A 26,124-nucleotide genomic window follows, 5' to 3' on the forward strand; every position below is an offset into this window, starting at 1 on the left:
TTAGAACAGCACTGTATTTTCCACCCTATCCCAATTAGAACAGCACTGTATTTTCCACCCTATCCCAATTAGAACAGCACTGTATTTTCCACCCTACCCCAATTAGAACAGCACTGTATTTTCCACCCTATCTCTATAGGCTATAGACGGTATCTCTCTCCGAAAGACAGCTGTTTACAATTATGGATTGTTGGTATTCAAACTATTACTGGTGTTCAAGATATCTACTGTCTGGCTCATGTTCACTATCTTGTGGTAATTGCAAAGCTGCCTCTGGATATTATGCGAGATGCAACTACAGCTAGTGTTAGATACTGTTCCCTACTACAGCTAGTGTTAGACACTGTACCCAACTACAGCTAGTGTTAGACATTGTACCCAACTACAGCTAGTGTTAGACATTGTACCCAACTACAGCTAGTGTTAGATACTGTACCCAACTACAGCTAGTGTTAGACACTGTACCCAACTACAGCTAGTGTTAGACACTGTACCCAACTACAGCTAGTGTTAGACACTGTACCCAACTACAGCTAGTGTTAGACACTGTACCCTACTACAGCTAGTGTTAGACACTGTACCCAACTACAGCTAGTGTTAGATACTGTACCCAACTACAGCTAGTGTTAGACACTGTACCCAACTACAGCTAGTGTTAGACACTGTACCCAACTACAGCTAGTGTTAGACACTGTACCCAACTACAGCTAGTGTTAGACACTGTACCCTACTACAGCTAGTGTTAGACACTGTACCCAACTACAGCTAGTGTTAGATACTGTACCCAACTACAGCTAGTGTTAGACACTGTACCCAACTACAGCTAGTGTTAGACACTGTACCCAACTACAGCTAGTGTTAGACACTGTACCCAACTACAGCTAGTGTTAGATACTGTACCCAACTACAGCTAGTGTTAGACACTGTACCCAACTACAGCTAGTGTTAGACACTGTACCCAACTACAGCTAGTGTTAGATACTGTACCCAACTACAGCTAGTGTTAGATACTGTACCCAACTACAGCTAGTGTTAGACACTGTACCCAACTACAGCTAGTGTTAGACACTGTACCCAACTACAGCTAGTGTTAGATACTGTACCCAACTACAGCTAGTGTTAGATACTGTACCCAACTACAGCTAGTGTTAGATACTGTTCCGAACTACAGCTAGTGTTAGATACTGTACCCAACTACAGCTAGTGTTAGACACTGTACCCAACTACAGCTAGTGTTAGATACTGTACCCAACTACAGCTAGTGTTAGACACTGTACCCAACTACAGCTAGTGTTAGATACTGTACCCAACTACAGCTAGTGTTAGATACTGTACCCTACTACAGCTAGTGTTAGATACTTTACCCAACTACAGCTAGTGTCACTAACTGTATGTCACTAACTGTAATAAACAGTGTCTAACCAGCAGTGTTGGGGAAGCATCTCTGAAAATATAGTTTACCAAGCTACCAATTACACTGAAAGAAGTTAAGCTACATGAAAGCTACCCTTAAAAAGGCGTTCACTACATCCAAACTACTAAATCTGAAATGTCATAGATAAGAAATTGCAAGAACTTATCACTTTGGAGTCAGATTGACAGAATTACAGAATGTGTAAGTTAGTCTATTAAACACAAAAACTGAATTTCAAGTGAGAATCAGGTAGGTCTGATGCAGAAAAATAAAGGAAATTCTTACCGACTTTTATTTTATTTTATTATTGCAAATAAAGTAGTGTGTAGTTCTAGTAGTTAGCTACACCGCTACATGGCAGAAAAGTAATTAACTACTGAAAACGCTACCAAGATTATAATTTAGTTCAACTACTACCAAGCTACTGCAAAATGGAGTTAAATTACAAGTTAAACTACATGTACTCCCCAACACTGTTCACCGGTGATAACAGTCTATTTTGGGCACCCAGTGAAGGGCTATGCCAGCTGTTTTCAAAGTGCTATGTTAGCTTCAGAGGACGATCGAACGAAAGACAGGATATATCTGGGAAGTTTCCCACACAGCCCCACTGACGAGCTTCCACAGCCTCTGAGTGGCTACCAATAATTCATTGAATTGGGAATTGAGCCAATCACTGATACCAGCTGGCACACTCTAGGATCAAACATGGGTCTAATCAAAATGGTTGGCATGAAGATGTGAAACCCCTGCACTGTGTGGCTGGCTACTACTGTACACTGCCAGACACAGAGCAAACAGAGCTGCTCCTGTGCTCTGTACCCACTGCCCCTCAATACTTATTGCCAGGACCTCCTGGGCACCACCGTTTTCAAGGCTCCAGCAACACTCACAGGCACCATCTGTGCTAATCTTATAAAGAGCTGTGTCACTTAGGAGTTACGCCTGGAATAGGTCTTAAAGCTGGAATCTGTAGCGTTGAAACTGCCATGTCCGTTTGCGATATTACAACAACAAAGACTTTACTTCAAACAACGAACACAGATTTTTTCCCCTCAGACATCATTACATGTGCATAGAACTGCAGAGCATGTACTACTACTTATTTGACCAAGATGTTGGATGCTCCTTTCCTTCTTTCATAAACAAAACAAAAACAATTACAAATGCGTCTGAGGGCCAACAGTTGCGCTGTTTCATCTTTCGCGGATTTTAGCTTCAATTCTCAGACCTCAGTTAAAGCATTGCCTTGGGATTAGGGTTGCAAAATTCCTGAGACTTTCAATAAATTCCCTGGTTTTCCCGAAATCCCAGTTGGAGGCTTACCGGAACCAGGAGGGAATATGCAGGAAATCCGGAATCCTTCAACCAGGATTTCAGGAAAACCACACACTCCTTTCTCCGGCCCCACACTGGCCCCTCATCAGCCCCACACACTCCTCTCTCCGGCCCCACACTGGCCTCTCATCAGTCCCACACACTCCTCTCTCTCTCTCTCTCTCTCTCTCTCTCTCTCTCTCTCTCTCTCTCTCTCTCTCTCTCTCTCTCTCTCTCTCTCTCTCTCTCTCTCTCGCCCCACACTGGCCCCTGTTCAGCCATGTTGTGATGCTGTTATCACTGTTGTAGAATGAAATCTCATCAGAGAGGAAGCCAGTCACAGCCAAGCCCAACACAAACCAGAGGAGAGGATTGATTAAAATAAAATTTAAACCAGCTGTGGTCAACTCTGTTTCAGAGCTCTTCGTCGCCCTGTTTCCCAATAATTCAGGAGTGGAATAGGGTTCATTTGGCAAATAAAATACAAAATAACAGAAACTGGATACATACAGTATGTAAGGGCCAAGCCAAACCACAAACCGTATGTTTTATATCTTAGTTATTTGACCATTGGAAAATATTATTTTCTGGGACTGATTTGTTTTCATTTATTGATGTTCTGCACAACATAGTTCTCCTGTTTGCTCTCTCAACAGAATGTCATTACCATGACATTTCTACCCAATTTCTTTTCTTGGCATTAGAACATAAAAATGTTAGACATTTATGGAAACAATTTGAGATTGTCCCATTCATGACAATAATATCTAGAGAAAGGTTTATTTTTATGTGGTGTGGCAGACGGCAGGGAGAGGTAAGGCGAGTTGTAATTGAGGGGAGATAACTTGCAGGTCGCTGGCTCCACCGCCGAGCCTTATATGGACTTCCTGCCCCAACGAGGGGATGCTGTAGGTGGTTAAGCCAAGGAGTTCTTGGGGATAAAGGAGGCAGCAGCCTGCACAAAGGGGCAGAGGAGGAGCGATAGCTGTAAGAGCGATAGCTGTGATTACCTGTGGTGACCTGGACTGTCGGATTACCCCCCTTGTGTACCGGACCGGATTGGCTGATGACCCCAGTGTGAGGAGTACCCCTGGAAAATGGAACGGACAATGAGAACGGCTTGTGAACTGTGAGGTGATTGGTGCATTTCCCCAGTGTACCAAGACCCTTAATAAACTGCTCGCTTTGAGGACAATACAGTGCCACTGACACGGCCCGCTACCAAAACCTGCGGGCTCTCCTTCACTGCAGCCGAGGTGAGTAAAACATTTAAACGTGTTAACCCTCGCAAGGCTGCAGGCCCAGACGGCATTCCCAGCCGCGTCCTCAGAGCATGCGGAGACCAGCTGGCTGGTGTGTTTACGGACATATTCAATCAATCCTTATCCCAGTCTGCTGTTCCCACATGCTTCAAGAGGGCCACCATTGTTCCTGTTCCCAAGAAAGCTAAGGTAACTGAGCTAAACGACTACCGCCCCGTAGCACTCACTTCCGTCATCATGAAGTGCTTTGAGAGACTAGTCAAGGACCATATCACCTCCACCCTACCGGACACCCTAGACCCACTCCAATTTGCTTACCGACCCAATAGGTCCACAGACGACGCAATCGCAACCACACTGCACACTGCCCTAACCCATCTGGACAAGAGGAATACCTATGTGAGAATGCTGTTCATCGACTACAGCTCAGCATTTAACACCATAGTACCCTCCAAACTCGTCATCAAGCTCGAGACCCTGGGTCTCGACCCCGCCCTGTGCAACTGGGTCCTGGACTTCCTGACGGGCCGCCCCCAGGTGGTGAGGGTAGGTAACAACATCTCCACCCCGCTGATCCTCAACACTGGGGCCCCACAAGGGTGCGTTCTGAGCCCTCTCCTGTACTCCCTGTTCACCCACGACTGCGTGGCCATGCACGCCTCCAACTCAATCATCAAGTTTGCGGATGACACTACAGTGGTAGGCTTGATTACCAACAACGACGAGACGGTCTACAGGGAGGAGGTGAGGGCCCTCGGAGTGTGGTGTCAGGAAAATAACCTCACACTCAACGTCAACAAAACAAAGGAGATGATTGTGGACTTCAGGAAACAGCAGAGGGAGCACCCCCCTATCCACATCGACGGGTCAGTAGTGGAGAAGGTGGAAAGTTTTAAGTTCCTCGGTGTACACATCACGGACAAACTGAATTGGTCCACCCACACAGACAGCGTTGTGAAGAAGGCGCAGCAGCGCCTCTTCAACCTCAGGAGGCTGAAGAAATTCGGCTTGTCACCAAAAGCACTCACAAACTTCTACAGATGCACAATTGAGAGCATCCTGTCGGGCTGTATCACCGCCTGGTACGGCAACTGCTCCGCCCACAACCGTAAGGCTCTCCAGAGGGTAGTGAGGTCTGCACAACGCATCACCGGGGGCAAACTACCTGCCCTCCAGGACACCTACACCACCCGATGTCACAGGAAGGCCATAAAGATCATCAAGGACAACAACCACCCAAGCCACTGCCTGTTCACCCCGCTATCATCCAGAAGGCGAGGTCAGTACAGGTGCATCAAAGCAGGGACCGAGAGACTGAAAAACAGCTTCTATCTCAAGGCCATCAGACTGTTAAACAGCCACCACTAACATTTAGCGGCCGCTGCCAACATACTGACTCAACTCCAGCCACTTTAATAATGGGAATTGATGGAAATTATGTAAAAATGTACCACTAGCCACTTTAAACAATGCCACTTAATATAATGTTTACATACCCTACATTACTCATCTCATATGTATATGTATATACTGTACTCTATATCATCTACTGCATCTTGCCATCTTTATGTAATACATGTATCACTAGCCACTTTAAACTATGCCACTTTATGTTTACATACCCTACATTACTCATTTCATATGTATATACTGTACTCTATACCATCTACTGCATCTTGCCTATGCCGTTCTGTACCATCACTCATTCATATATCTTTATGTACATATTCTTTATCCCTTTACACTTGTGTGTATAAGGTAGTAGTTGTGGAATTGTTAGGTTAGATTACTTGTTGGTTATTACTGCATTGTCGGAACTAGAAGCACAAGCATTTCGCTACACTCGCATTAACATCTGCTAACCATGTGTATGTGACAAATAACATTTGATTTGATTTGATTTGATTTGCATTCTAATTGTGCTACTTGTGCCTGTTTGTTATTGAACTTGGTGACGTGGAAACCGCACACCCTTGGGCCTGCTATAGTGGTTTATACAAGGGAATCCAATAACATCACAAGCACAATGACGATAATGAATGAAAACAGATAAGTAGATAATTATATTTAATCTAATCATCTGTTTTTTATTCAATGTTACAAAAGTGGTCTGTATTATCCTCATCTGGGGCCAAACACAAGGCATATAAACACGACTAACTCAGCCACCCCTCCAAAAGACATAAACACTTTTTAGACTGCTACTGACGTTCTCTCACCCTCACCTCCTTTAACAGCGTTTACCACTAATACTGTACACTCCACTCCTCTACAAATAATGCTCACATTGCCACTCATGGGAACTGTCTCTGAAATGTAATACTTTCTCTAAATCCCAGTGGAAAGGAGCTGTATCCATCCATTCAATCCGATCCATTGTGCATCTGCAATGTAGTGAAACTATATGAAATTGGTGACTGAGTGTCATATGGGGAAGCTACACTGAGTGTACTAAAAAGTAAGAACACCTTCCTAATACCCCTTGCCCTTTACCATCAGAACAGTTCATCAGGGCGTGGACTCTACAAGATGCTGGCCCATGTTGACTCCAATGCTTCCCACAGTTGTGTCAAGTTGGCTGGATATCCTTTGGGTGGTGGACCATTCTTGATACACACGGGAAACTGTTGAGCGTGAAAAACCCATACCCCGTTCAAAAGCACTTAAATATGGCACACCCTCTGAATGGCACACATACACAATCCATGTCTCAATTGTCTCAGGGCTTAAAAATCCTTCTTTAACCTGTCTCCTCCCCTTCATCTACACTGATTGAAGTGGATTTAACACGTGACATCAATACGGGATCATAGACTGGCCAGGTGAATCCAGTTGAAAGCTGTGTCATGGATATGTCATGGTCTTAATGTTTTGTACACTAAGTGTATATAAGAAGGCTGTGAGTGACAGAGGCTGTGACAACTGTCAGAGAGCCTACAAGGTAGGACAGGGTAGGACAGAAAGGCTGATGGTCACATAAGGTGGTCTCAGTAGACCTGTTCCCTGAGCTAGGTGGGATAGAAACAGTTTTTAAACCAAGACGTTTTCCCACCAACTTTGTGCCGACTTTTCTTTATATATAAAAGATATTGCCAGCAACAAATACCTATACTTTTATTTCCACCAACCGACTTACGCCTCGATCACACAGACAGCGTCATTGCATGTTGGTACACCAGAAGTCCATTCATTTCCAATGGAGCGCTACGTTTGCCTTGCAGCATGGTGTTGGAGGCAGTTGCAGTGCGTTCTACAGTATATGGTGCATACATTGGATTTATCTAACATTATGCGTCAAACTGTATACGTAAACAGCTTGACAGAAATGGTAGCAGGAGGGGAATGTTGAACTTTTGTTGCACACATATCCAGATGATTCTGCATACCATTTTGCGCGTTGACGCTGTCTATGTGATCAAGGTGTTAGTCATGATTGCGTAAAGTTCTGCCTACAGCTTAGTATGAAATGGAGCCGTAATGCTGAGGTGCATTGGCACACACTATGCTCTTGCACCTCGAACATGCCTACATCTTCATTGCGCATAATGGTATGCAGCTTCATCTGGATATACAGTGCCTTCGGAAAGTATTCAGACACCTTGACTTTTTGCACATTTTGTTAGGTTACAGCCTTATTTTAAAATTGATTAAATAATTTTTTCCCCTCATCAATCTACACACAACACCCCATAATGTCAAAGCAGGTTTTTAGACATGTTTGCTAATTTATATAAAAAGAAAAATGAAATATGACATTTACATAAGTATTCAGATCCTTTATTCAGTACTTTGCTGAAGCACCTTTGGCAGCAATTACAGCCTAGAGTCTTTTTGGGTATGACGATACAAGCTTGGCATAGCTGTATTTGAGGAGCTTCACCCATTCTTCTCTGCAGATCAACTCAAGATATGTCAGGTTGGAAGGGGAGCATTGCTGTACAGCTATTTTCAGGTCTCCCAGAGATATTCGATCGAGTTCAAGTCTGAGCTCTGGCTGGGCCACTCAAGGGCATTCAGAGACTTGTCCTGAAGCCACTCCTGCGTTGTTTTGGCTGTGTGCTTAGGGTAGTTGTCCTGTTGGAAGGTGAACCTTCACCCCAGTCTGAGGTCCTGAGCGCTCTGGAGCAGGTTTTCACCAAGGACCTCTCTGTACTTTGCTCCATTAATCTTTGCCTTGATCCTGACTAATCTCCCAGTCCCTGCCGCTGAAAAACACTCCCACACCATGATGCTGCCACCACCATGCTTCACCATAGGGATAGTGCCAGGTTCAAACTTGGTTTCTTCAGACCAGAGAATCTTGTTTCTCATGGTCTGAGAGTCTTTAAGTGCCTTTTGGCAAACTCGAAGCGGGCTGTCATGTGCCTTTTAATAAGAACTGGCTTCCATCTGACCACTCTACCATAAAGGCCTGATTGGTAATAATGTAAGTAGGGTGGTTGGTCGGGGTGGATCGGTGGGCGTATAACGCAAGGTTGCTAGTTCGAATCTTATCATGGACAACTTTAGCTAATTAGCAACTTTTCAACTACTAACTACTTTCTAGCTGCTTTGCAACTACTTAGCATGTAAGCTAACTCTTCCCTTAACCCTAACCTTAACCCTTTAACCTAACTCCTAAACCTAACCCTAACCTTCACCCTAACCCCTAACCCTAACCCCTAGCCTAGCTAACGTTAGTCAGGTAGCTAATATTAGCCACCTAGCTAGTTTTCGTAACATATCATACGTTTTACAAATTGGCAACATATTGTACATTTTGCAAATTCGTAACATATTGTACGTTTTGCAATTTGTACTTAATCATAATCATACGAAATGGGTGATGGACATCCACAAATGAATTAATACCATTTAAAATGTAACGTATCATACTAAATGGAGTGTCTTGTATTTACATACAGAATAATATGAAATGCTCTGAGACCAGGTTGTGATTTCATGCACATGCTGCAGACTTTTGGCTGCACAGACCAGTAACATAATTAAACAAAACATATGGCATTCTATTTGTAAAAAAAAATAAAAAAATATTTGTCTTAAAATGTTTCTGAGGACCTGCCTAAAAAAATTAATAATGGATTCCTTTATAATGGTGTATATTCAATAGATTTATTCAAATAGACGTCCACCCATATCGATCCACATCTACTCCCACACTTGCCAGCATGTGCACGGGAGATATAAATGGCTTATCCTGGCAAGAATGTGGTTAAAATGGGACTCTATGAATTGGGCTCTAAAAAACATTGCCTGATTTTTTTTTACAGTAAAGGCTTTCTGTAAAGGGTATGAGTGAGGTGACAGCATCCACTCTGCAGGAGAGCCCTGTGCCTAGTGCTCAGTAAGTCCCAGGGCAGATATGAAGTATATTTATGGAGTGTCCTGCAGAGCCATGGCCCACAGCACGCACTGAGCTGCACGACTGCCCAGTAACGATTAACTCTGACATTTCTCCCGCCAGAATCCACTCGGATTAAATATTTGCTGGCTCATTTAATATGAATGTGAATTAATGGTCAATCATGCCGCGTCTAGACTTGACAGTTCATGCAGCTTTTGTATTCTGATCATGGAGTTCTGATCATGGAGATCATGGAATTTCGAACAAGTCATGCGTATACCCCTACATTTAAATGTGTCTTCCATGTTGTGTCTGGATTCCCTTTTTTTAATGTACTGTATTGAAATGCCAGTATGCATTCTGCAAACGGTGGAACAGGATAAATCTGATAAGAACACAACAACAACTTGATGGCAGGAGCCATTTACTGTAGCTACCTAGCCAGTGAAACTCTGTAGCTAGCCAGCAAGTTAGCTAGCAAAGCTAAAGGGATTGCAAACAGGTTAGCATAACTCCAGCCAAACAAAAATATTTTGTTGTAAATAAGCTAGCTGGCTAGCCTTTTTGAAGCCAGTAAACACGTTCCTCACACACTATGAACATATTTCCTCTAACGTTTAATGAAAAAAGGTGCCTCACTTCCAAAACACAAGTTTTCTGGAGACTTGTGGGCAGAGTGCTGATGACGTCATCTCAAAAATGTGCTTTTGGTAGCCTGATTCCATCCAGACTGAGGATACTTTTTTCCCTGACCACCTTCTGAAGTGGCCAGCCAGATATGAACACAATCCAACCACAATACTCGAGGAAGTTCTCACTTCAAGGGCCTCTTATAGCTCATATAAACATTGTAAACTCACGGCAAGTCATAGAACCCCAACTGGCAATTAGAGAATGTAAGGACACCTGTCACTCTCTGCCCCCCTACATACAAAACCTGTCTGTGTTTCAATGTCTTGTTTGAAGTCAGTGACCTCTGCATCCACTCTTATTACGGTCATTTGAACCTGCAAATTAGAAATGCTCTTCTCAGGTGGAGTTTGTAGTTCAATTTCATTTTTTCCATTGTGTGCTTATAAATAATTAATAGGGTGATTGCAAGCGTGTGTGTGCATGTGTGTGTATGCATGTGTGTATACTGTAACATTCTGCCATCTGCCACCAGTTATGTGCCCTTTATCTTTCTCCCCAACCATTCCCAAAATATGCCCATGAGTTTTTTGCCCCTGGCCTACATGCCAATCCCAGTATGTAGAAAAATGCTAGGCAGATGGTTAGAAAGTGAAAATAAGGAGGAAGAGTGCATGAGGGGAAGTACTTTGAGTACCTTTATATGTACTGTAGTACCTTTTATGAAGGTCTGCCTCTAAGTCAAGGTTACCCCCCCTCCCCTCTGAATGCTCTGACCTCAACACCTTAATCGCACAAGGCATCGGGTGTAAACACAAGCCTTATAATGGCCATAGCGTGACTCAGAGAACAGACAGGGACACTCTTTTTTCACCACCCTCTAAGGTGGTGCTCTGAAAGAGTGACAGAGTTTTTCCTATTCCATCAAATCGATATTGGCTTTTTTGTTGGCTTCATTCAGCATAGTTCATGTGATGTCCAGAGATGCCTGAGTATATTTTCAAACAAAAATATACATTTTTGGCTAAGTATAGTCACTTGAAAGTTTGTTGCATTTGCATGCATTTTTTGTAAACCAACATTTTTGTATTTTTTTTCTTCAGAAATATGTTATTTGGGGTCTCCTTGAGCAGTCCTATCACTACTGATGTTTTTATGCAAGGAAAACTGGGCCTGGGTTTCTAATGGTTAAGTAAAAGGTTCTCTGTCATTTGCTTTTCGTCTGCTCAGCATTCTTGTTATGTTGTGTCATGTCGCTCCAGTTCACATTGACAGTGTTCAATATTCCAAGAATCATCTTTGTTTGTCTCTGTCATGGATGCTGTGTTTGCCCTTTGCTTAAAGATTTACCACAGTGAGAGTTGTTTTATACAAGAGCCTTCTGAGTTCTTTTTTCGACTCTCTCCTTATTTGCAATCGAATTTCAGAGTTTTGTTAATCTCCTCATGCTCTGCTTCTACTGGACATTCCACTGAGTTCAAAACTTGGTCCACTTCTTCCGTGACAACAACACTGTTGATCTCCGTTTCTTCCTCATCACTGTCATCAGAAATCATCAGAAATGACAATGTTGTTTTTAACCAAGTCAACGATTTCCTCGTCATCTGATTCACTTTCAGAGTCAAGAGCGAGTCACCCTGCCGTCCTCCAGAGAGTAGTCCATCACAACATTCTCCTACTGAGCTTTGTCAATAGCGCCAGTTAAATTCAGGGCAGTGATGTTGTTGAGAGCTGTAGCAACACGTTTGCAGTTGTCCATTGCTATTATCTTGAAAAAAAAATCTGAGGTAGACTACTGATCAGGAAACCCCCATTATGTCTGTGGCATTGCAGACCAATCAGGAATCATCTCTCAGCATGACCACCCCCTCCATTATCTCAGCCAATCAAGGCTAGCCAGGAAGAAAACTTTTTTCTCTGTAAGAAATAAACTAGGCTCGTAATTTAAAATGTTTACAGATCACCAAAGAGTTTGCTATTAGGCACATATATTTCTATGTCTTCTATGATGTATATAAAGTGTAATATTGGGATGCAAACGCTAAACTGAATACATTTCAACTCTATATCTGACATGGTATATAGGTGTCTTCTTTTTTTAAGCTCATAACCATGTGTGTGAGGTGTATACTTTTGTTTCAAAGTAGATTTGTTTAATACTACCAAGAAACACTCTGTGTGACACTGATTTATCCAACTGCAGTAAAAGGTTAACTAGACTGCTGCGGGGTGGAACTCCTATGTTTCCCCTCCCCATCCAGTGTTTCCATTCCAATCTCATTTAGAAGATATAATGAAGCCTGTAGAGCTCAGAGCTGGTTGGAACAGAGAGGACCACCCACAGTTGGATTTAGAATGAACTGAAGGCAACAACCACCACAGCCCAAAGCTTTTCATCCACTCTAATCAGAGATGTATTAGAAAGATGTATTTCAATTACTTTTGAGCATTTTGTAATTTGTATTTCACCGGCCTTAACTACAATCCAATGTATTTCGTAACAAGATACTTTCGAGACCTGTAATTAGTATTTTCAAAATACAAAATACTTTTTTATAACTTTATTTAAGCGGTTCAGAATTTCACCTTGCATTGGTATCAGAAGTCTAAGGGCATTATGGTGTGATAAGAGTGTCTTCTAAATTACCAATACGTAAATGAAAATGTAAAAATGAACATTAAAGCATGCTGGGTATTGTGTTAATGAGCTCCGCCCCGAAACAAGGTCAATAATATTACCCAGTGTGCTTTGTAATTGTTTATTATTTTGGTAATTTAGTAGACACTCTTATCCAGAGCGACTTACAGTCAGTACATTCAACTGAGGTAGATAAACAACCACATTTCACAGCCATAGCAAGTAAAACACTTTTAGTTAGAGCTACTGAGAATGCTGTTGTATTGAAGCCGTGTACTTGCAAGTGTATTTATGTAAATACTCTGCTTTGCAAAAGTATTTTGTATTTTAGTTTGATGCATTTGTCTTAATAATAGTGTCTTGTATTTATTTGTGAGATTCATTTTGATGTATCTTTTGGCCATATCTGACCCTAATGTGCTGCTTGCCACTGCTTCTGCTTTTATTGGGTTAGGTTGTTGGTTTATTTGTGTTAGTTCACTTGTTTGCAAGCTGGTGCATGACGGTTGAGTGTTGCTGAGGAGGTGGGGAGATGGTATGTGTGGTGGGCACTACCCCCAAGCTATAAGACTGGTAAAATAGTTAGTTAAATAGTTAACCAATAGCTACACGGAATATCTGCATTGATCCTTTTTGCACTAATCTCTTTTGACTCATCAAATACTCTGCTGTTACTATTTATTATCTATTCCGTTGCCTTATCCCTACCTATATGTACATACAGTATCTACCTCAACTACCTTGTACCCCTTGACTCGATATTGGTACCCCGTGTACATAGCCATGTTATCGTGTGTTATAATGTTTTCTATTTATTCTTTGTGTAATTATTTTTCCATTTTTTTCTTCTATTTCAATGTTTTTTCTCTGCATTGTTGGGAAGGGCCCGAATGGAAGCATTTCACTGTTAGACTACACATGTTGTTTATGAAGCATGTTACAAATAAATTCGATTTTGATTTGATTTAATGCGGCTTATTTTACTTTCAGATGGCGAGCCACAACCTCCTTCACAGACTGTCACGGTAAATGGCTGGAGTGAATAAAAACATCTTCCATCTGCGTGGCGGTGGAAAGGGCCTCTGTGGAGCTGTGGAGGCGTCAGCCGGAGGTCGATAGGAGGAAAGAAAGCAGTGCTGCTGCAGTGATCGTCTTTCAGTCTCAGCAAATCACCTTTCCTGCCATGGCTCCACCATCAGCTCTCTGCCCTCCTGATGCTTTCTCAGAGAGAATGTAGAGAGACACACACTGGAGACACACTCTCCAGCACTACACACACACCCCTTCATGGGGACAGACCTCATGCAGAGATCCCATACACACACACTCCTTAGCACAAGATACCTTTGTTGTGTGTGTTTTTTTACCTGGTAGGCAATTATTTTTCCCCAACCAGAATTGGATTTGGACTCTCTGTCCTGTGTGATTGAACCTCTTAGTAGCTTTTAGGGGGGTGTTGTCCTGCTCTGCTGCTTTATGGTTGGGTGTCCCTGGGACGTTGTGACTGAGCAGGGGGAGCCAGCATGGCCAGGCCTCTGCTGAAAATCCAACGCTACTTTCGCAGGAAACCTGTGCGCTTCTTCTCCTTCATCCTCCTCTACCTGACAGCTGGGAGCCTGGTGTTCCTGCACTCTGGCTTCGTAGGGGACAGCTCCACGGGGGGAAATGGGGGCCGGGACCCCCTGGTGGCATCTGGGATATTGAACAGGGTGGCCTCCTCAGATGGCCGGGGGGTAGGAATGATGGGGAGGGTGTTGAAAGATACACGCAGACCCACCCCGCGGAGGTACGGCCCTCCCTGGATGAAAGGGGCTGGTGGGAAGAACTGGGAGGGTAGGGGAGTAGACTACACCAGCAGCTGGAACCGCGCCCTCAAGGGACGCAACGCCAAAGATCTGGACGACGGACGGGGTGAGTCAAAAGTTTATGTTGAGACATTGCTAGTTGTACAGTACCTACAGTACATGGTTGGTATACACTATATACACAAAAGTATGTGGATTTGGCTATTTCAGACACACCCGTTGCTGACAGGTGTATAAAATTGAGCACACAGCCATGCAATCTCCATAGACAAACATTGGCAGTAGAATGGCCTTACTGAAGAGCTCAGTGACCTTCAATATGGCACCATCATAAAATGCCACCTTTCCAACAAGTCATTTCTTAAAGTTTCTGCCCTACTAGAGCTGCCCCTGTCAACTGTAAGTGTTGTTATTGTGAAGTGGAAACAGAACGGGACCGCCAAGTGTTGAAGCGCATAGCACGTTAAAATCGTCTGTCCTCGGTTGCAGCACTCACTACCGAGTTCCAAACTGCCTCTGGAAGCAACGTCAGCACAAGAACTGTTCGCCTGGAGCTTCATGAAATGGGTTTCCATGGCCGAGCAGCCACGTACAAGCCTAAGATCACCATGCGCAATGCCAAGCATCGGCTGGAGTAGTGTAAAGCTCGCCCCCATTGGACTGGAACTGTGGAAACTGTACTCTGGAGTGATTCTCTGGAGTGATTAATCATGCTTCACCATTTGGCAGTCCGATGGACTAATCTGAGTTTGGCGGATGCCAGGAAAACACTACCTGCCCGAATGCATAGTGCCAACTGTAAAGTCTGCTGGAGGAAAAATTATGGTCGGGGGCTGTTTTTCATGGTTAGGGCTAGGCCCCGTAGTGCCAGTGAAGGGAAATCTTAACACTACATCATATAATGACATTCTGTGCTTCCAACTTTGTGGCAACATGACAACGCCCCCGTGCACAAAGCGAGGTCCACACAGAAATGGTTTGTCGAGATCGGTGTGGAAGAACTTGACTGGCCTGCACAGAACCCTGACCTCAACCCCATCGAGACCTTTGGGATGAATTGGAACGCCGACTGCGAGCCAGGCCTAATCACCCAACGTCACTAATACTATTGTGGCTGAATGGAAGCAAGTCCCCGCAGCAATGTTCCAACATCTAGTGGAAAGTCTTCCCAGAAGAGTGGAGGCTGTTACAGCAGAAAGCGGGGGACCAACTCCATATTTATGCCCATGATTTTTGAATTAGATGTTCGACGATCAGGTGTCCACATACTTCTGGTCCTGTAGTGTATTTAACTAGACACCCTCAGCTTGGTTTTATACATAAGAATCATTGTCTCATAAAGTCACCTCTGACTTACAGATTTATGATCTTAATTTGATCACCCTGTTGCAGGAGACCTTTCCTGCAATGCAGTAAATGTAAAACTTGTAGTGTATTCGAGGTTTAAAAGGCTTCTGAAGTTTGACATTTCCGCTTTGAAATTTCAGACTTGAATTTCCCTTACGAATAATGTTTCAACCCCTACAAAAATGTCCATTAATTTTAATCCAGATCATTCACATGGCCTGTTGCTGGCTCAAATTACGATCCTACATCTGTAGCTCCAGTTGTTTAAGTTGTGTAAAAAATGACAGGTTTATAGACAATACAGTAATTTATTATTTCACTGCAACAGCCTGAAGAAATACACTATCCGTTTAAGTGACTATCAAACTTAAATGGCCCCTTGAGTGTTCACTGTTCATTATGAAATACACAGTATTCCACATGTACAGACACACAGGCATTTGTGGATAGGCAAATACACATTCCCCCATCAGAGTGTTGTTCAAGGTTAATGTGGGTATTATTGTGCTGGAGGCCTTGGCAAAACAGCAGCCATTTAAATGTGCTGCAACATTTAAGTGACTGGATATTTAACAAGTAATTAGCCCTTCAGGTGATGCCTCTCCAGGACAGGCAGGTCACCAGTAATACAAGCCAGTATTTGACGTTCATCCATGTCTGAGGACGTTGGGAGATGATGTGGAAACTGTCTATTAGGGGCAACAGTGAGCACTGTTACCTTCAAGTAGATTTTGGTTTTGCAAGGACATTGTGGATGGGCTTAAGCTCCTACATCTGATTCCAAAGGATGCATGTTTGAATCCAGCGAAAGAAAGTTGTTTTTGATATTTTTATTTTAAACCTATCCCAAACCTTAACCCTTACATTAACCTTTCAGAGTTAATGTCTAAACTTAACCCTAACCTTACAAATGTGGAGTTAATTCCTAAACTTAACCTTTAACACTTAAAAATGTGATGTTTGGAATAACTTAAAAATGTGACGACTAAGACTGTGAGAGCTTGTAGCTCCAGGGAGATGAAGACCTCTCTCCCAGGGAGATCTAGAACCAGGGGCTCAATTAGCTCAGTGATGCCACCCATCCTGGTCCTCCTTGCCCACAGTCAGTCAACACCCATTGAGGGGGATATTCAGAACGTACTGCTTTACAGTGATAGCAGATTTTCCCTATATTTGATTATGTATGTTCACCTACATAATGGAGCTATCCTTAGCAACATCTGGTGTGGCATTGTAAATATGACCTATTTATTGAGATGCCACAGACAAATGACTTGGAATCAAACCACAAAATATAATTTTAAAAAATAAGCTAATTTAAGTATTGTCTCTATCTCTGAAAGTCTCACACTCATAAGCATAGATCTCCAATCTTGGGTAAAATCCTGCACTGCTCATTTTCATGGGCCATATGTAGCATGTCCATGGCAATTAACCTTTCCCAAAAAAGAGCTAGATTGAGCTCCTGTAAAGTGATGTAGATTAATTTAGAATGGGACTCCACAAAGCTGGCTGCTGTGAGCAGCTGGTAGCAGACTGGGAGTACCAGAAGTGCACTCTCCATACTGGACTTTAAAGTATATAGTAGGATTTGTACCAGATGACAGCAGTATAATAATAGAGATAGAATCTCTATGGTTATTACCTTCGTAGTACAAGGATACCTACATATAGTAAGCCTTTGAATTAGAGAAATAGGTATTACAAGCACAGGCAGTTCCTGAGTGGAATTGATTTGCACAGGGATTGTTTTTGTTACATTCATGTGGTATTCATATGGTACATGATTGTTTTCCATCTTTCTGATTGAGAGAAACACAAACAGGCTTTATATAGTACATGTATTATTGCTACGGATTATCAGATCATACGAGAGGACCTCAGTTTGTCTCCATGTAGTATGTCCTCTCTGTCTAGGAGGTCCTTGCTCTCTCTCTCTCTCTCTCTCTCTCTCTCTCTCTCTCTCTCTCTCTCTCTCTCTCTCTCTCTCTCTCTCTCTCTCTCTCTCTCTCTCTCTCTCTTCCTGTCTTCCTCTCCCTCTGTTCTTTCTCTGTGAAGTGGTAACCCCCACAGGACCACAGCAGAGCGCTAGCTGAAAGAGTAATTAGTGCTTTCAAAGCGACGATGCTCCACTTCATCCACAACTCCTATGTGCCACAGTACTCCACCACCCCCACCGCCACCTCATCACACTCCAGGCCCCTGTCATGTTCTCGTCAAGAGCAGCCACACCCAACCCGCTCCCCACCATTCACACAAGGGTACGCACACGTGTGCACATGCAAGCACACGCACGCAAGCACACACACTGTCTGAAAGAAACATTAACCAAATACTGTCTTCCCCTGTATCCAACCACCTCATCTACCCTGTTTCAAGGAGTAATCCAGCAAGGGTATCGTTGTTATCCAGTACAGATTCATTTTATCTGTTGACATCCCTCATGAGGCGAGAACATTACTGTATAGTATATAATAACATTATATGATACGATAATAACATGATACGAGAGGGGAGACAATAAGCTCATACTATGGTGACAAACTCAGAGAGGCACATTGTTTCTGACATGTCTGTTATTTGTTTGGGAAATCGAGAGTAAAAAACAAAGCTGTTTGAAATGGAACCACTATCCATCACCTGTCAGCACCAGATCTTCTGAATTAGAGAGATGCCTACTGTAACTATCATCACAGCCCTGAATAAAACTCTATACAGGTGGATGAGTGGTGTCCCTACACTCCCTACACTCCTGCCTGTGTACATCTGTGTACACACAGTATTTGTTTGTACAGTATAGAATTCACATTTGTGTCTGTTGCTAATCTTCTTGCCACATGACTGTGCTTACATCACAACTTGCAGATAGATATAGTATCTCTGCTTCCTTGTATGGCTGCTGATCGGATTATTTAATTTAATAAACTCAGCACAAAAACGGAAGGTGGAAGGGCAGCCCCATTTGAAGTGCAGTTCAGTTGAGCTAAATCACTGCTTCCCTTTATCATAAAGCAGATTAGTGATCAGTCCACTCTGCTGCTATGTCTGGGAGAAAGATTACTGCAAGGTCCTACAGAGCACCACATGCTGCCGCTCTACTGCCTTTTAGACCATTACAATTACAGTAATGTGGTGGGTTAGGATGTGCATTGTTCTACGCCCCCCCAGGGGACAGATGGTGTGGGTTTTGGATTGGTCTATCCAGCATGCTACCTCACAGACAGAGCAGGAAGGAAGTGTGGAAGGATGAACCAGTCCCACTGCAGAAGGACATAACCAGCCTTCCCTCCCTCCCTCCTTACTCACTTCAAATAAGTCAGGGAGGAAGTGTACTGAGTGCCATTGCAGTAGCAGGCCACTAGAAGGAGTTGTGTGTCTTTATAAATAAATCAACATGCTAGTCTGGTGTTGATTCCTTGAGCAGCAACATTGCCCTTCAATATGTCTTCACTGTATGGATCAAATTGATGATTTGGGATTTTACTTGAAAGTTGTTTCACTGATTTACAGAATGTCTCTACAGAATTGACCATGGCTGTAATAATAACAATTACCTTTGGAAATGTACTAAATGTGCATATTTTACTCACATAAACTATGGAATTCCATGCTAAACAAAACATGTCCTATCCAAAACGGTATTATTGCCTCTCTCCCTTGTCTCCTATAATATGCATTGGTCTGCTTGAATTGTGCATATTTTATTTATTATGAGAAATGTTCTCTTTTTTCTCTTACAGCGAAGTACATCGGCTGCTATATCGACGACACAGCGAAAAGAGCACTTAGGGGAGTGTCCTTTTTTGACTACAAGAAAATGACGGTCTTCCGTTGCCAGGACAACTGTGCTGAAAGGTAGGCCTGGGAATATAAAAACTCACAAACACCACGATTCAGTACAAAGACATAACAAGCAATCAAATGTCCTCTGGTGTGCTTACTGTCCTTGCTACTTCTAAATTCATTGGTGGTTACTACTGTAACTGTTTGGCTGAGGAATGACAGGATATAAAATGCTTATGTTACAAACACACATACTCACGCAGGCACGCATATACACATATACAAACACACACAGTCACAGGGTGGGAGTGAGGAGTAAAGGTTGTGTACCTGATCAGTGTGTAAGTAGATTAACATGTCTGGCAGAATGAAATGAGTCCTGTCTAATGGATATAGGGCCTTGTGCCAGCTATCATACTCTCTCACCCTCTCCCTCTCTCTCTTCCTCTCCTTCACATTAACTCTCTATACCTGTAGTCTCTATACTTTTTTCACATTATTTCTCCCTCTCTCTCTCTCTCTCCCTCTCTTTCTCTCTCTCTTTCTTTCTCCCTTTCTCTATTTCTCTCTCTCTTTCTCTCTTTCTCGCTCTCTTTCTCTTTCTTTCTCTATTTCTTTCTCTCTTTGCCTACCTCTGTCCTCTTATGAGCTCTTCTTCAAATCATCTATTTCTCCCGGTCCACCTTGCCTTCTACTGTCCCTCTCTTTCTCCCAATGGCTCAGCCCAATGCATTCCATTACTAGAGAAAGAGAGGAGGACAACGAGAGGAGGACAACGAGAGAAGCATGTTTTCATCTTCCTCTTCTGCTCCTCTCTCTTTCTCTGTACTCCAACCCCTCCCAGAGCAGGATGCTCATATGCAGACAAATCCATAGCTGTGGGAAGTAGAGGTGCTAAGGGTGCTGCGGCACCCCCTGAAAAATCTGAATTAAAATATATATATTATTTACACTGAAAAAATATATGAACACAACATGTAACAATTTCAAAGATTTTACTGAGTTACAGTTCATATGAGGAAATCAGTCAATTGAAATAAATTCATTAGGCCCTAACCTATGGATTTCACATGACTTGGAATACAGATATGCATCTTTTGGTCACAGATACCTTAAAAAGAAAGGTAGGGGCGTGGGTCAGAAAACCAGCCGGTCTCTGGTGTGACCACCATTCCTGTCGTGCGACACATATCCTTCGCATACAGTTGATCAGGCTGTTGATTGTGGCCTGTGGAATGTTGTCCCACTCCTCTTCAATGGCGGTGCGAAGTTGCTAGTTATTGGTGGGAACTGGAACATGCTGTTATACAATCCAGAGCATCCCAAACATGCTCAATTGGTGACATGTCTGGTGAGTATGCAGGCCATGGAAGAACTGGGACATTTTCAGTTCCAGGAATTGTGTACAGATCCTTGCGACATGGGGCCGTGCATTATTATGCTGAAACATAAGGTGATGGCGGTGGATGAATGGCACAACAATGGACCTTAGGATCTCACCTTGGTATCTCTGTGCATTCAAATTGCCATCAATAAAATGTAATTGCGTTCGTTGGCCGTAGCTTATGCCAGCCCATACCATAACCCCACCTTCACCATGGGGCACTCTGTTCACAATGTTGACATCAGCAAACCACTTGCCCACACGACACCATACACGCTGACTGCGATCTGCCCGATACAATTGAAACCGGGATTAATCCATGAAGACCACACTTCTCCAGCGTGCCAATGGCCATCGAAGGTGAGCATTTGCCCACTGAAGTTGGTTACGACGCCCAACTACAGTCAGGGCAAGACCCTGGTGAGGACGACGAGCACGCAGATGAGCTTCCCTAAGATGGTTTCTGACAGTTTGTGCAGAAATTCTTCGGTTGCGCTGGTCTCAGACGATCCCACAGGTGAAGATGCCAGATGTGGAGGTCCTGGGCTGGCATGGTTACACGTGCATGGTTACACATGGTCTGCGTTTGGGAGGCCAGTTGGACGTATTGCCAAATTCCAAATTGTTTTGTGTGACAAAACTGCACATTTTAGAGTGGCCTTTTATTATCCCCAGCATAAGGTGTACATGTGTAATGATCATGTTGTTTAATCAGCTCCTTGATATGTCACACCTGTCAGGTGGATGGATTATCTTGGCAAAGGAGAAACGCTCACTAACAGTGTCGTGTCTTTACTATGAATTAAGTGATATATGACATGCTATTTTATCAAATCAATTCTCTGTAATTAATATTACCTGATTAAACTAATCATGTACATGTAATTAACTAGGAAGTCAGGGCACCACGGAAGAAGGTTTATAGAGCTGTTGTCTTCCGAATAAACTCTTAAAGACCTGGTAATCTTTTATATCAATACCAGTCAATTATCAATCGTCACCTTATTCAGTCTCATCTGAACGTCATAAAATTCTTGGTTATCTTCACAAACCCTGGCTAACCAGTTGAATCAGCAATACAAAATTTGGTTTAACTATTTATTTACTAAATAGCTAAATAATCACACATAATTACATATATTGTACACAGGATGGATCATACATTGATTACTAATTATGTCTTACAAGAAAACGTCCCTAGTGGACTGAACCGATATGACAGCTGGTTACACAAAGAAAGGGGGTTGGGTTTGAATGAAAGCGCGGGAAGACTGAGGAACAAAATGATTGGGTCTCTATTGGACCTTATGAAGCTATGCTATCGTAAATACAGAATCTTATGCATTCTAAATAACCGCCCATTTGGAAATGGAAAATGCAATAAATATTTACTCTGATCTGCGCTTCGATAGATTGGTCGAAGATGGAAGGCTGGGTTGCCCAGCAGAGATCTCCCTTGTACTTTGAAGAATATGTCTTGTGGTAGAACGGATAAGTTGTAGTACCGTCGTCGTGTGGTAGAACGTATACGTTGCAGTACCCTGTCTTTCTGAAGAGATTGTCCGTCCTTTTCTAGCCCACGTTTACAGCTGCTGCTGATAACTCGACATCTAGGATGTATCACTTCTTTAGTGAATAAGAGTTCAAAGTTCAAACCAAGTTGCCATACTATAAGCTCATGCTATATTCTGGCTGGTATAGTTGAAGGTCATGCTTCCAGCGTATCGATCGTCACCTCCACGTTGAAATTAGCCCTTTTAAACGTATGGACAGCTGTCCTCACGTCATCGGGAACACAATGTTAATTTCGTTAGGTTGTAGTCGTTCAACCATTCGCAACCAGAGCTAATGCTGAGGTTGGCTTAGTTCTGTAGTTGATATTAGCCCTTTTAAATGTATGGACAGCAGTCCTCACGTCATCGGGAACACTAGGTTGACTTTCGTCAATGGGCTTTTGTAGTGGGGGAGAGAAGGTGTAACGCTCGTCGTTGGAATGAGAAGAGGATGACCAATGCGCAGCGTGGTAAGTGTCCATAATGATATATTTAATATATCAAAACGAACACTGAACGAAAATAACAAAAGTACAAACAACCCGAAACAGTCCCGTATGGTGAAAACACTAACACAGGATACAACCACCCACAAAACACAAAGAAAAACAGGCCACCTAAATATGGCTCCCAATCAGAGACAACGACTGACACCTGCCTCTGATTGGGAACCATACTAGGCCAAACACAGAAATAGACAACCTAGACATACAACATAGAATGCCCACCCACATCACACCCTGACCAAACAAAACATAGAAACATACAAAGCAATCTATGGTCAGGGCGTGACAGAAGGGTGTGTTTCATAGTTCACAACCAATGCCTGTTTAATTGGGCGGGGACACTGAGTGAGCATAGTTCACTTATGAAAACAATTCTCTCATTTAGAAGCTAGAATTACTTTGAATCTTTTCACAAATAGTTTCATATTTAAACATTTAAATTGCACAACAATTCCATGTGAATCTAACTTTCCAAGATACAGTTTATGTCGTCCTATCATCAGTAATAATGTCTCCGACGACAACTGATCTGACATCATACTCTTTAAGTACCAACAAATATTTTCATCTGGTTGGATTACTGAAATATGGTTCCGTTCCCAACCTTTTGATGTTACCAGACTCTCTCTATGTTAACAAAGGGCTTTCCAAGAGTCCAATCTGTAGAGTAGAGAGAGAACAGAACAATGTCATGACAACAGGGATGTAAACAAATTTGTTAACAAAATCTGAGATAAATAAGCTTTGTGTGCATTTGGAAAATGTCTGTGATCTTTTATTTTAGCTCATGAAACAAGGGACCAACACTTTGCATGTTGCATTTATGTTTTTGTTCAGGGTATTACTGTATACCAAAAATATATATTTTTCTCCTCACACAAAATTAATGCACTGGGCCTTTAATAGTGCTTTATTAGCGAACCGCTAAAGTGTTTGCAACACAGGCAAAAATATTTTTTCAGCACCCCCCGTGAATAACCCAACATAGTGTGTATTACCCAAACATGGGTTAATTTAACCATAAATTGGATTTGTATTCATTTTCATGCTGGGTTGACCGAGCAGCTGGGTCTTTTTTTATGTAATCCATAGGTTATTTTCAGGAGTCATGTACTATCAGGGTCCGTGGCTTTTATATAGTTATTTTTGGCCACCAGTGAGCGTATATGTCATCATGTTAAGTTTGTACAGTGCAAATTTTTGTTTTCCTTTAATATTTTTTCACATGACATATTCCAATATAACATTGTTTTTTTACATATTGTAACAAAGTGGTAACTATCCCAACACTGGGAAATGCATAGGCTCTTGAGGAACTCATACACTGTCACGAATCCCGTTTCCTGAGTCTGGTTTTTGCCTGTGTTCTGTTCTGGAGTGTTTTTCCGGTGTCCTGGAACGCACCCTGTCTGGTTGCCGGGCGTTTTAGCTAGTTGGGAGATCTCAGATTACCCGCACCTGTATCCCATCAGCTATCTGTGCACCTGGTCCTGATCATCATCTCTCCTCTTCATAAGCCCGGACCTGACATCCATTCCCTGCCGGATCGTTAGCCATTAACAGTATGTTGTGCCAGCGTATCAGCCTCCAGCTTGATAGTATTTGTTTTGTTGTTTTGTACGTCTTGCTTGCCTTAAACTTAACCCCGTTTGTTCTGTCTTCAGTTATTCACCCGGATCACTTACCCCATTCCTGCCTGGTCGTCGGAGGCTTCCGCTACTCCTTTGGACCCACCTATTCACTCCCATCAACTCACCACCGCTGCCCGTTACGCTACCTGGATATTTCTACACCTTCATATTCACTTGTAAATAAATACTCACCTTCTTCCTACTCTCCTTGTCCTGGTCTGCTTCTGGGTTCGATTTTGAAAGAACGTGACAGAACGATCCGGCCAAGGATGAACCCAGCGGACCTGGACCCCGTTTGCCATGCCGTTACCCAGCAGGGGAAGATATTGGAACAACACAACACGGCGCTACAGGAGATAGCGGGTTCAGTCCGGAACTTATCTGCTAGCTTGACGAATATCCAGGATCAGCTCAGGTTGCCGGCGGGACATCCACCACCTGTTTCACCCATCTCACCTGCCGATTCTGGAGAGGTTTCCTTCCGTGAGCCCAAGGTTCCGACGCCTGATAAGTACGAGGGGGATTTCGGAAGATGCCGTTCATTTCTTATGCAGTGTGGCTTAGTTTTTGATCTACAGCCCTACTCTTACGCCACAGATAAGGCTAGGATAGCTTTCGTGATTGAACTGCTGCGTGGTAGAGCTCTGGAATGGGCTTCAGCCGTTTGGGAACGACCGGACACCTGCATGGCTTCATACCAGGAGTTCACGGCGGAGATGAGAAAGCTTTTTGACCATCCTGTCCGAGGTAAGGACGCAGCTAAACGTTTGTTCACTCTTCGCCAAGGAGCTCGCAGTGTGGCAGACTTTATGATCGAATTCAGGACATTGGCTGTGGAGAGTGGTTGGAATGAGGAGTCACTACAAGCGGCTTTTTACCAGGGGTTGTCGGAGCAACTCAAGGACGAGCTGATATCCTATCCAGAGCCTAGTGACCTAGACAGCTTGGTCAGAGCTTAGAGATGAACGCTTTTATCGATTCAGGTGCCGATGGCAGCTTTATTGATGCCGACTTGGTGGAACAGCTGGGGCTTTCCAAGGAGCAATTGCCGGAAGCCATTGAAGCAACCACTCTGAACGGCAGTAGTCTGGCACGGATTACGATGAGGACTGAACCGGTTAAGATGTTGTTGTCGGGGAATCATTCAGAGTTTATCTCCTTCCTCATTCTGTCCTCGCCCCATGTTCCTCTGGTTCTTGGTTACCCCTGGCTGAAGGAACACAATCCCTCGTTTGATTGGGTGACGGGTAAGGTAACTAGTTGGAGCATTGAGTGTCATGCTAACTGCCTTAGGACTGCCTGTTCTCCTGCTGTTCCCAGTCAGGTCAGTGACTCTGCTCCTCCTGATTTGTCCCTGGTTCCAGAAACATATCACGAGTTGGGTGAAGTATTCAGTAAGCAGAAGGCTCTGTCCCTTCCTCCCCACCGACCTTATGACTGTGCGATTAATTTGTTCCCTGGAGCTGCCTTTCCCAAGGGACGGTTATACAGTATCTCTCGACCTGAACGT

The 26,124-nt window shown here is 43.2% G+C and overlaps 1 protein-coding gene across 1 annotated transcript in view; it reads left to right on the plus strand.

The window, feature by feature from the left end:
• LOC120025964 (WSC domain-containing protein 2-like) overlaps window positions 1–26,124 on the plus strand; it is a 90,466-nt gene that overhangs the window by 30,543 nt on the left and 33,799 nt on the right. The window contains exons 2-3 of the mRNA XM_038970762.1: window positions 13,596–14,516; window positions 19,498–19,612. Of these exons, the coding sequence (XP_038826690.1) occupies window positions 14,129–14,516; window positions 19,498–19,612 (503 nt within the window). The 5' untranslated portion in view covers window positions 13,596–14,128. The remainder of the gene's footprint in view (window positions 1–13,595; window positions 14,517–19,497; window positions 19,613–26,124) is intronic.

This window comes from Salvelinus namaycush, chromosome 1 (genome assembly GCF_016432855.1).
Source record: "Salvelinus namaycush isolate Seneca chromosome 1, SaNama_1.0, whole genome shotgun sequence".
NCBI lineage: Eukaryota > Metazoa > Chordata > Actinopteri > Salmoniformes > Salmonidae > Salvelinus > Salvelinus namaycush.